General features: G+C 48.5%; 1 protein-coding gene across 5 annotated transcripts in view; it reads left to right on the forward strand.

Annotated features, from left to right (window-relative positions):
• PTK7 (protein tyrosine kinase 7 (inactive)) overlaps window positions 1-11,420 on the forward strand; it is a 77,713-nt gene extending 66,293 nt beyond the window's left edge. For all 5 annotated transcript variants that reach the window (XM_078369189.1, XM_035295682.3, XM_078369188.1 and 2 more), the window contains 3 exons: window positions 8,217-8,368; window positions 9,809-9,987; window positions 10,419-11,420. In XM_078369189.1, coding sequence (XP_078225315.1) covers window positions 8,217-8,368; window positions 9,809-9,987; window positions 10,419-10,579 — 492 coding nt within the window. In that variant the 3' untranslated portion in view covers window positions 10,580-11,420. The remainder of the gene's footprint in view (window positions 1-8,216; window positions 8,369-9,808; window positions 9,988-10,418) is intronic.
• The last annotated feature ends 228 nt before the right edge of the window (window positions 11,421-11,648 follow it).

Here is an 11,648-nt window from a genome sequence, read left to right on the forward strand (position 1 = left end):
GCCCAGGAGGTCGAGGCTGCAGTGAGCCGTGATTGCACCACTGCATTCCAGCCTGGGCAACAGATTGAGATCTGTCTCAAAGAGAAAAAAAAAATTGACAGGCATCTTGCCCTTGGGGAACTTAAGATCTAGTCGGGAGATTAGGTACAAGAGTATGATCTGTGCCTTACAGACTTGAGGTAAAACGGAAAGCAAGTGGGAGGCATTAGGAGATGTCAAAGACACCCTTGTCCTTTAGGTGGGCAGATGGCTGTGGTTAACAAGTTTTCCTGGTAGAGAAAACCATTTGAGTTCAGTTCTCAAGGACAGGAAGTACTTGAATGGCAGGAAGGGGGTGGCTTCAGGAGTCAGGGGAGTCAAAGTAGGATTCTCTGGCTGGGATGGACATAGGCTGCCAGGAAGTCAGTTACCTCTCTCATGTGACCTAAGGGACTGTTTGACTGCAAATCATCACCACCTTTGCTAAACATCTTTTTCACACTTTTTGCCATAGCATCTTAAATATGACGGGGCAGCTTTAATAAGTTGGGTTCTACACTCTCCAAGGACAGTACTCTGTGGCAGATAAGGAGGATGCTTTTTTAAAAAATGGAGGCCAGGCGCGGTGGCTCACACCTGTAATCTCAGCACTTTGGGAGGCCTAGGCTGGTGGATCACTAAGGCCAGGAGTTCGAGACCAGCCTGGCCAACATGGTGAAACCCCATCTCTACTGAAAATACAAAAAGTAGCCGAGCCTGATGTTGCACGCATATAATTCCAGCTACTTGGGAGGCTGAGGCAGGAGAATCGCTTGAGCTGGGGAGGCAGAGGTTGTAGTGAGCTGAGATCGTGCCACTGCACCCCAGCCTGGGCAACAGGAGTCAAACCCTGTCTGAAAAAAAAAAAAAGCAGATTTCTGGACCATGACTCAGAATGAGGGAATCAGAGTATTTGAGAGTGAGGTCTTAGGACCTGAATTTTTCAAGCAAGCTCTCCAGCTGATTCCTAAGCTCATTAAAGTTAGAGAGCCCTGGTGGAGACTAGTAGCTTTGAAATGCTTTTTGATTATAATCCCTTTTAGGAAATGCATTTTAAGCCAGATGGAGTGGTATGTGCCTGTAATCCCAGCTACTCGGAAGGCTGAGGCTGGAAGATCCTTTGGAGTTTGAGGCCAGCCTGAGTAACATAGCAAGACCTGCATCACTTAACAAGAAAGAATAAATGCATTTTACTCGTGATCTAGTGTGCAGGTTTATGTAACTAAAATTAAACTTTCACAGTGTTGTGTTTGATGCACTTGATGTTTCCTGTCCTATCCTCCTTTTATTTTTATTTTTTGTAGAGATGGGGTCTTGCCACGTTGCCCAGGCTCGTCTCGAACTCCTGGGCTCAAGCAATCCTCCTGCCTCATTCACCTAAAGTGCTGGGATTACAGGCATGAGCCACCGTGCCTGGCCTCCTTTCTATCCTTTTTTTTTAAAATCCACTGAATTGGTTTCAAGACCCATGTAAGTCTCAATCAGCAGTTTGAAAAGGACTGCTTTTGGGGATTCCATGAAAATGAAAATTCTTGGGAAAGATATATTAAAACTTGTAGGTATTTTATTATACTAATTATGTAGTGAGCTGATCTGTCACTCCTAGACCTAGGAGAACAAAAGGGGAAAAACTTAAGTTTGTTTGTTTGTTTTGAGACAGTTTTGCTCTTGTTGCGCAGGCTGGAGTGCAGATTAACCCAGAACTGTAATCTGTGATTGCTCCATGAATCAGTCTCAGCTCACCACAACCTCCGCCTCCCAGGTTCAAGCAATTCTCCTGCCTCCTTCTCCCAAGCAGCTGGGATTACAGGCATGCGCCACCACACCCGGCTAATTTTGTATTTTTAGTAGAGACAGGTTTTCTCCTTGTTGGTCAGGCTGGTCTCGAATTCCTGACCTCAGGTGATCCACCCACCTTGGCCTCCCAAAGTGCTGGGATTACAGGCATGAGCCACTGTGCCCCACCAAACTTAAGTAGTTAAAGGGAGGTGGAGTGGCAGGCAGGGTGTTCCTTGGCCAGCTAGAGTTGGAGCCTAAGTGTGGGTGGGTTGAGGGGAGCCTCAGGAGGATTTTAAGATAGCAGTGAGTAGCGATAGAAATCAGAGACACGGCCCTGGGTATTGGCATAATGGTAGGTAATGCCTTTTAGTAGCTGATAAGATGGTGTCAGAGAACTGTAATCTGTGATTGCTCCATGGATCACCTGTGACCTAATGATGCAATGAGAAGCAGGATCAGCTTAGCACACCTGGTGGACCGTGCTTTATGCAGTCAGATGCCGTGCGGGAAACAGAAGGCTCCTTGTGAGAAGATCTCCGTAGTGTCACAGTGAGTTAGCCAGAACATGGGCAAACCCCTGGGCTGTTAAAATTGGAAAGGAAGGAGTGGGTCTGATCTTTACCAAAGAACGGATCTTTTATAACAGTATTTGAGAATTAATCCAGTGGCTATCTGATGGCTTCTTGCCCAGCATCAAGGAAACATCTAATTGGCTTGAGTCTAACAGAATTCTCTTTTACTGCCCTTGCTTAGCCAGTATTTCCGGAAGTGCCACCTCTCCGGAAAGATAGCAAGTCAGTTACCATGCCAAGTCTACCTTCTTCTGTTTCCCTTGACTAGGAGCAAATTGTTTAGCTTGTAAGCCAGATGAGAGAGAGCAGGCCGAGAGGACTCACAAATCTGATGAGGCCACATTACCAAAGCCTCTGGCTGCCACTTACAAAGAATCGAGCAAGATTGTTCAATGCCCTGGGATTTGGAAGCCTGAAGTGGAGTTGGCACTGTTTATGAGGCCACTGAAGCGGCCTGGCCCCTTTACCACCAGTGCTCTTGGGGCATTCTGAGGATGATGCTCTCGGGATTATTTTAAGGATGTAGACTCTGCTTTTTCATGGAGACCCTAGTGCACTTCCCTGTACTCAGAGAGGCCCAGTAGTCCTGGCAGACCCATCCACCCACCCTGTTCTTAACTCTCCTCACTGGTTACATGTTTAATTGAAAGCTATGCTGAGATTTGTATGTCTCCACTGTTGATAAAGAAATGACTCCAAAAACAGTCGGGCTTGGTGGCTCACACCTGTAATCGTAGGACTTTGGGGGACCGAGGCAGGCAGATCACTTAAGGTCAGTTTGGGACCAGCCTGGCCTACATGGTGAAACCCTGTCTCTACTAAAAAATGCAAAAATTTGCTAGGCGTGGTGGCACGTGCCAGTAGTCCTGTTACTCAGGAGGCTCATGCACAAGAATAGCTTGAACTTGGGAAGTGGAGGTTGCAGTAAGCCGAGACTGTGCCACCGCACTCCAGCCTGGGTAAGAGTGAGACTGTCTGGATGAGGCTTTCCCCAACTCTAATTACGCCATTCATTTAGCACCTCTCCATTAATGCACTGCCTGTTAGAGCCTCAGGCAGCACTGATCAGGATGATGATGGGAATGTTTCATATCTTTGCTGGTCAGTACAGCTGTCACTAGCTTCATATAGCAACTGTACACTTGGAATTTGGCTAGAGTGACAGAGGAACTGAATTTTTATTTTTATTTTATTTTGTTTATTTTTTAGAGACAGAGTCTTGCTCTGTCGCCCAGGCTAGAGTGCAGTGGCAGGACCTTGACTCACTGCAGCCTCCACCTTCTGGTTTGAGTTCAAACGATTCTCAAACGCCTCAGCCCTCCAAGTAGCTGGGATTACAGGTACATGCCACCACACCTGGCTGATTTTTGTATTTTTAGTAGAGATGGGGTTTCACCATGTTATCCAGGCTGGTCTCGAACTCCTGACCTCAAGTCATCCTCCTGCCTTGGCTACCTAAAGTGCTGGGATTATAGACGTGAGCCACCACCCAGCCTGAATTTCATTTATTTTATTATTTCATTTTATGAGACAGGGTCTCATTCCATCACCCGGGCTGCAATGCAGTGGTGCAATCATGGCTCACTGCAGCCTCGACCTCTGGGGCTCAAGTGATCCTCTCACTTCAGCCTCCTAAGTAGCTGGGACTACAGGCACCCACCACCACACCTGACTAATTTTTAAATTTTTTCTAGAGATGGGGTCTCACTTCGTTGCCAAGGCTGGTCTCGAACCCCAAGGCTCAAGCAATCCTCCCACGTCTGCTTCTCAAACTGCTGGAATTACAGGCCGGCATGAGTTACTGCACCAACCCAGAACTGAATTTTAAATGTTACTGAGTTTTAATTAACTTAAAGCCAGGCACAGTGGCTCATACCTGTAATCCCAGCATTTTGGGAGGTCAAGGTGGAAGGATTGCTTGGGCCAGGAGTTTGAGACCAGTCTGGGCAATGAAGTGAGACTCTGACTCTAAAAAATAAAAATAGGCCTGGTGTGGTGGCTCACACCTATATTCCAGCACTTTAGGAGGCCAAGGCAGGCAGATCATTTAAGGTCAGTTCAGGACCAGCCTGGCCAACATGGTGAAACCCTATCTCTAATAAAAATACAAAAATTAGCTGTGCATGGTGGTGGGCACCTGTAATTCCAGCTACTCTGGAGGCTGAGGCAGGAGAATCACTGGAACCCAGGAGGTGGAGGTTACAGTGAGCCGAGATAGTGCCACTGGACTCCAGCCTGGGCAACAGAGCGAGACTCAGTCTCAAAATAAATAAAGTAATTAATTAAATAAATCAAAATAATTAGCCAGGCATGGTGTTGCATGCCAGTAGTCCCAGCTACTAGGGAGGCTGAGGCGAGATCACTTGAGGCTGGGAGGTTGAGGATGCAGTTTAACTGTGATTGCGCCAGTTTACTCCAGCTTGGGCAACAGATACCCTGTCTCAAAAAAAAAAAAGTTTTAATTAAATTTAAATAGCCACATGGGGATAGTGGGTACCATATAGGACAGCACAGATTTAGACCGTTGTTTTAAAATATTTTTGACTGAGACCTACATTAGCAAAAAGTACATTTTGCATCACCACCCAATACACACGTGTATATATTTTAAAAATGAAAACATTTCATGAATGCTGCTCTAAGTGTGATGTGCTCTATTTTCTGTTCCCTTTCTTTTTTTCTTTAATGCTGGCTAATATTCCCTAAATTGGTTTAACGACATACAGGTTGTGACCATAGTTAGCAAAGCACCAGTGGAGACGTAGGGCCCACAGGGATGTCACTGGCCAGTGCCCAAGAAAACTGAGATGTCTGTGGAGTGTCCCCTCTCCTGGCACTCGGGCTTGGCGCCTCTGCTGACCTTCCCGTGACCTCAGGGAGCCAGGCAGGGATGCTAAAAGGCCAGCTTAGGAGCCAGCAGCCCCACCTCTATGCCCACTGGTGGGCAGACAGTCCATCAGCAGTGATGTGACCCAGATAGGCAGCTGCAGTGGTAGGGAAGAGCCAGGCTTTGGCACTGGGTTGGCTCTAAAGCCTCGACATGGGCCCTCGGATGAAGCCGAGGCTGAGCCCTGCCTCACAGAGCATGTGTGGGGAGAGGCAGCCAGCTTTGTGTGGGGTGTGGCACACAGCAGGTGTCACAGCAGGTGCTCAGCAAACGGCCCTTCCCCTTCTCTGTGAATGGGTGGTTTCTTACTTGCACTAACTAACCTTTATAGAGGACTGCTGCCCCCTATAAAGAGCCTGGCTTTGGTCAGCCCCGTTATATTACACCATCACCTACTGTGTATGGCACATGGTGCTCAGTTGTTGTTTTTTTTAAAGAGAGACAGGATCTCATAATGTTGCCCAGGCTGGCTTTGAACTCTTGGGCTCAAGCAGTTCCCCCAGCTCACCCTCTTGAGTAGCTGGGACTATAGGCGCCTAGCTTAAATGTATATTTGTTCAGTGCATTAATATATACTTTTAAAATGTTAATGTAATTTAGTTACATTTCATATATAGTATGTAATATATTCATATGGCTCAAAATTCAAAAAAAGAGTATTAATGAAAAATCTTCTTATACTTTGGAAAATAGTTGGGCATTCTTTGTATAGCTAGAGATATTCATATTCTAGACTCGCTCTTCGCTGTCTTAGAGAAACTCATACATGTGTACATTACAAAAATGTTTCTAGTAACACTATTTCTAATAGCCCCAAACTGGAAACAACCCATTGGCATTAGAATTAAAGTATGAGGCTAGGTGCGGTGGCTCATGCCTGTAATCCCAGCACTTTAGGAGGCCAAGGCAGGCAGGTTACTTGAGGTCAGGAGTTCCAGACAAGCCTGACTAACATGGGGAGACTGGATCTCTACTAAAAATACAAAAATTAGCCAGGTGTTGTGGTGGGTACCTGTAATCCCAGCTGCTTGAAAGGCTGAGGCATGAGAGTCACTTGAACCTGGGAGGCAGAGGTTGCAGTGAGCTGAAATCATGCCACTGCACTCCAGCCTGGGCGACAGAGTGAGACCCTGTCTCAAACAAGATATTTATAATGAAAGACAGAAGGCTGGGTGTGGTGGCTCACGCCTTTAATCCCAGCTCTTTGGGAGGCCAAGGTGGGCAAATCACAAGGTCAGGCGTTTGAGAGTAGCCTGACCAACATGGTGAAACCCCGTCTCTACTAAAAATACAAAAATTCGCCAGACATGGTAGTGCACGCCTGTAATCCCAGCTACTCAGGAGGCTGGGGCAGGAGAATTTCTTGAACCCAGGAGGCGAAGGTTGCAGTCGAGATTGAGTCATTGCACTCCAGCCTGGGTGACAGAGCGAGACGACTCCTCAGGAGAAAAAAAAAACAAAACAGACCAAGTCCAATGATTTTAAAAAATGAATCTGGCTGGGAGGTGGAGGTGGAAGAATTGCTTGATCCCAGGAGTTTGAGACCAGCTTGGGCAACACAGGGAGACCCTGTCTCCAGCCTGGGTGGCAGAGCAAGACCCTATCTCAAAAAATTAATAATAATCATCACCTTACAGTGTTGGCTGGGCGTGGTGGCTCACGCCTGTAATCTCAGTGCTTTGAGAGGCCGAGGTGAGTGGATCACCTGAGGTTGGGCATTTGAGACCATCCTGGCCAACACGATAAAGCCCCATCTCTACTAAAAACACAAAAATTAGCTGGGCATGGTGGTGGGCACCTGTAATCCCAGCTACCTGGAAGGCTGAGGGAGGAGAATCACCTGAACTTGGCAGGGAGTGGGGATGGGGGCGGAGGTTGCAGCACACTGAGATCGCACCACTGCACTCCAGCCTGGCCTACACACACATATTTTTAACACAACTATTAGAAAAGATAGACTTTTGAAGTAAAATGAAAAAGAAACAACCTGTAAAGATACCGTCTGTGATCAGGCATGGTGCTGCTCACCTGAAATCCCAGTGCTTTGGGAAGCTGAGGCAGGAGGATTCCTTGAAGTTAGATGTTTGAGACCAGCCTGGGCAACATAGAAAAGCACTATCTCTTTAAAAAAAAAAAGTTTTTTTAATTAGAAAGTAAGCTGGGGCTGGGCATGGTGGCTCATGACTGTAATCCCAGAGCTTTGGGAGGCCGAGGCGGGCAGATCACAAGGTCAGGAGTTCAAGACCAGCCTGGGCAACAGAGTGAAACCCTGTCTCTACTAAAACATAAAAAATTAGCTGGGCATGGTGGTGGGCATCTGTAATTCCAGCTACTTGGGAGGCTGAGACAGGAGAATCACTTGAACCCAGGAGGTGGAGATTGCAGTGAGCTGCGATTACACCACTGTACTCCAGCCTGGGTAACAGTGCAAGACTGTCTCAAAAAAAAAAAAAAAAAAAGTTAGGCATAGTGGTGTACACTGATAGTCCTAGCTACTTGGAAGGCTGAGGTAGGAGAATTGCTTGAGGCTTGAGCCAGGAGTTTATAGAGGCTGCAGTGAGCTGTGATCAAGTCACTGCACTCTAGCCTGGGTGACAGAGCGAGACCCTGTTGCTTGAAAATAAAAAATATCAGCTATGATTTTGCCCACTTGTTTTTCACTAGACAAGTGGTTACTGTGTGTGTGTGCCGAGGCCCATGTGCCACTCACTTAATCTGACACTTGGCTGTGTGTCAGCATGGTGTTAGGCACTTTATTTCAGTCTTCCAGCAACCCAGGAAGGCAGGTACTGTTATTATCCTCTTTTTACAGAGAAGGAAGCTGAGGCTGTTGTGCTTCTGGGCTTCCTACGCAGCACACCAATAGCACTGAAATCCTGCCAAGTGTTGTGTGGAGGGTGGTCACCTTGACACCTAGTCCTGGGCCGCTCTAACAGGCCCCTTTATCTTTATCTCCCCAGGTGGCCCTGTGCACCCAGGTGGCCCTGGGCATGGAGCATCTGTCCAACAACCGCTTTGTGCATAAGGACTTGGCTGCTCGAAACTGCCTAGTCAGCGCCCAGAGACAAGTGAAAGTGTCTGCCCTGGGCCTCAGCAAGGATGTGTACAACAGGTAGAAGGGCATGCGTGGGGTGGGGGATCCTTCTTTTTTCCCAGAGGGTGAGGGGCAGAGGACAGACAGTTTGGAGGTGTGGGAAAGGGTTTAGTACCTGCTTAGTCCAAAGCTGGAGGGCCTGGAATAGGGAAGAGCTTTCTCATTCTTTTTCTAAGAGTACAGCAGGTGGCCATCTCTGGTGGCTCATGGCTGTAAGCCCAGCACTATGGGAGGCTGAGGCAGGTAGATCCCGAGGTCAGGAGTTCAAGACTAGCCTGGCCAAGATGGTGAAATCCCTTCTCTAATAAAAATACAAAAATTAGCTGGGCGTGTGGCAGGCGCCTATGATCTCAGCTACTTGGGAGGCTGAGGCAGAGAATTGTTTGAACCCAGGAGGTGGAAGTTGCAGTGAGCCGAGATCGAGCCACTACCTTCCAGCCTGGGTGACAGAGTGAGACTGCATCTCAAAAAAAAGAACGCAGCAGGCTTCCCATCCAGTGGGCCACAAGTCCTTGATGGTTGTAAAATGTCTCTAGTGATTAAATAAATATATAAATAAACAAACCTTTTTCTAAAAAAATAGGCAAACTTGATAAGGATTTTTATATAGTCTAATTTTATGGCTCCCTCTGTAACTTCCTGAACTCAGTCATTATTATTTTGAAGTCTGAGACTTACAGCTCAGTACCCATGCCAGAGCTTGCTCTGGAGAGCCTATGTGGGCTCCACAGCACTGCTGGGAATGTCCCCTCGAGTCCCCCGGTTCCATGTCACCCTCATTTGTCTATCGATGTAGTAGGGATTGGTTTATCACTAATAAAGCTCTTTCCATTTAACAGTTCTTATTATTTACATTTTTACAACCAATATAGAAAGTATGTATGACTGTTAGCTTTTCTGTTAACATTTAGGCAAAGTTTGATCTTTAGTGGAATTTTTTTTTTTTTTTGAGACGGGGTTTTGCTCTCCTTGCCCAGGCTAGAATGCAATGGGACAATCTTGGCTCACTGCAACCTCTGCTTCCTGGGTTCAAGCAATTCTCCTGTCTCAGCGTCCCAAGTAGCTGGGATTACAGGAGTGTGCCATCACACCTGGCTAATTTTTTGTACTTAGTAGAGACAGGGTTTCACCATGTTGGTCAGGCTGATCTCAAACTCCTGACCTCAGGTGATCCACCCACCTCAGCCTCCAAAGTGCTGGAATTACAAGTGTGAACCACCACGCCCAGCCATTAATGGAATTAATGGAATTTTTAAACTATCAAACCCTGTGTGGTTGCCTCCAGATTTTGTCTAGTGTACTCCCGTGCTCTGCCCACATGTGACCAGTTTCTTGGTGTCTGTATGTACAAAGGCTGGGCTCCAGCTTGGGGATGAGTTCCAGAAGCAGGGGGTGAGGCTGCAGCACCAGGCCACGCTTCTCATCCCACCTCACCCCTGGGTTGCTTCTTTCCTGCAGTGAGTACTACCACTTCCGACAGGCCTGGGTGCCACTGCGCTGGATGTCCCCCGAGGCCATCCTGGAGGGTGACTTCTCTACCAAGTCCGATGTCTGGGCCTTCGGTGTGCTGATGTGGGAAGTGTTTACACATGGAGAGATGCCCCATGACGGGCAGGCAGATGATGAAGTGCTGGCAGGTAGGCAGCCACATGGCTAGGGGAGGATCCCAGATGGGCCCCAGATGCAGGTCCTGCTCAGGGCCCCAGGGCCAGTTCAGCCTGCCTCCCCTCTCAGGGCTGCTACTGAGCAGGCACATAGATACGGCCACTCTGATTGTTAAAATACTGCAATACTTTTATATTGGTTGGTAAATAGCCTTTGCCCCTAGTGCCCACTCCAGCCACTCTGTCGCCCACTTCAGCTCCTATGCATGGACCTCATCCTACCAGCCAGAGCGAGTGGGGCCAGGGGAGTCATCTTTTTTCATTGCGAGTGCCCACCTACCACTGCCCAGCACTGCCCCAGAGGCATCCTTGGGTGGCTGCTTGTAGGAACTGCAAGCTCCACAAAGTGTTGAACAAGCTGTTGAATGTTTTGGCCAACATTGCACCTGCTGTCTTCCCTACAGATTTGCAGGCTGGGAAGGCTAGACTTCCTCAGCCTGAGGGCTGCCCTTCCAAGCTCTATCGGCTGATGCAACGCTGCTGGTCCCTCAGCCCCAAGGACCGGCCCTCCTTCAGCGAGATTGCCAGTGCCCTGGGAGACAGCCCTGTGGACAGCAAGCCGTGAGGAGGGAGCCCAGTTGGCTGTGCCTCAGGATGGCGTGGGCAGGGGAGGACATCTCCAGAGGGGAGCTCACAGCATGATGGGCAAGATCCCTGTCCTCCTGGGCCCTGAGGCCCCTGTCCTAGCGCAACAGGCATTGCTGAGGTCTGAACAGGGCCTGGCCTTTCCTCCTCTTCCTCACCCTTGTCCTTTGGGAGGCTGACTTGGACCCAAACTGGGTGACTAGTTGGGCCTTGGGCTGGACAGTTTTCTCTGCCACCTCTTCCCCTATCAGGGACAGTGTGGGTACCTCAGGTAACCCCAATTTCTGGCCTGCAACTTCTCCCCTTGACTGGGTCCAACTCTGCCACTCACCTGCCAACTTTGCCTGCGGAGGGCGAAGCTTGGGATGAGCTGGGTCTAGGGGGAGTTCCTAACTATTTTCAAGTTCCGGGCACACAGGGTTAAGGAGTCTCTTGGCCCACAGGTCCCACTTGGGGGTCTAGACCAGGACAGTAGAGGACACAGCAAGTGAGTCCTCCCCACTGTGGGCTGTGCAGGCTGACCCACACCCATGCCTTCCTCCACCCTTCTCTCCTTTCCTCATCCTAAGTGCCTGGCAGATGAAGGAGTTTTCAGGAGCTTTTGACACTATATAACCCGCCCTTTTTGTATGCACCATGGGCGGCTTTTATATGTAATTGCAGCGTGGGGTGGGTGGGCGTGGGAGGTAGGGGTGGGCCCTGGAGGAGATGAGGAGGATGGGCTACCCCTACCCCACATTTTTATTGTTGTTTTTGTTTTGTTTTGTTTTTGTTTTTGTTTTTTACACTCGCTGCTCTCAATAAAGAAGCCTTTTTTACAACCTGTTTCTGAGACTCATTCCCTGCTCTTGCTCATGGAAGGTGTTCCTTCTTCCCCCACTGATCAGAAAGGGTCATGTGCGGGCTGGCTGCGGTGGCTCATACCTGTAATCCCAGCACTTTGGGAGGTTGAGGCCAGTGGATCACCTGAGGTCAGGAGTTCGAGACCAGCCTGGCCAACAAGGTGAAACCCTGGTCTCTACTGAAAACACAAAAATTAGCTGGGCCTG

The sequence above is a fragment of the Callithrix jacchus genome, chromosome 4 (assembly GCF_049354715.1).
Source record: "Callithrix jacchus isolate 240 chromosome 4, calJac240_pri, whole genome shotgun sequence".
Lineage (NCBI taxonomy): Eukaryota > Metazoa > Chordata > Mammalia > Primates > Cebidae > Callithrix > Callithrix jacchus.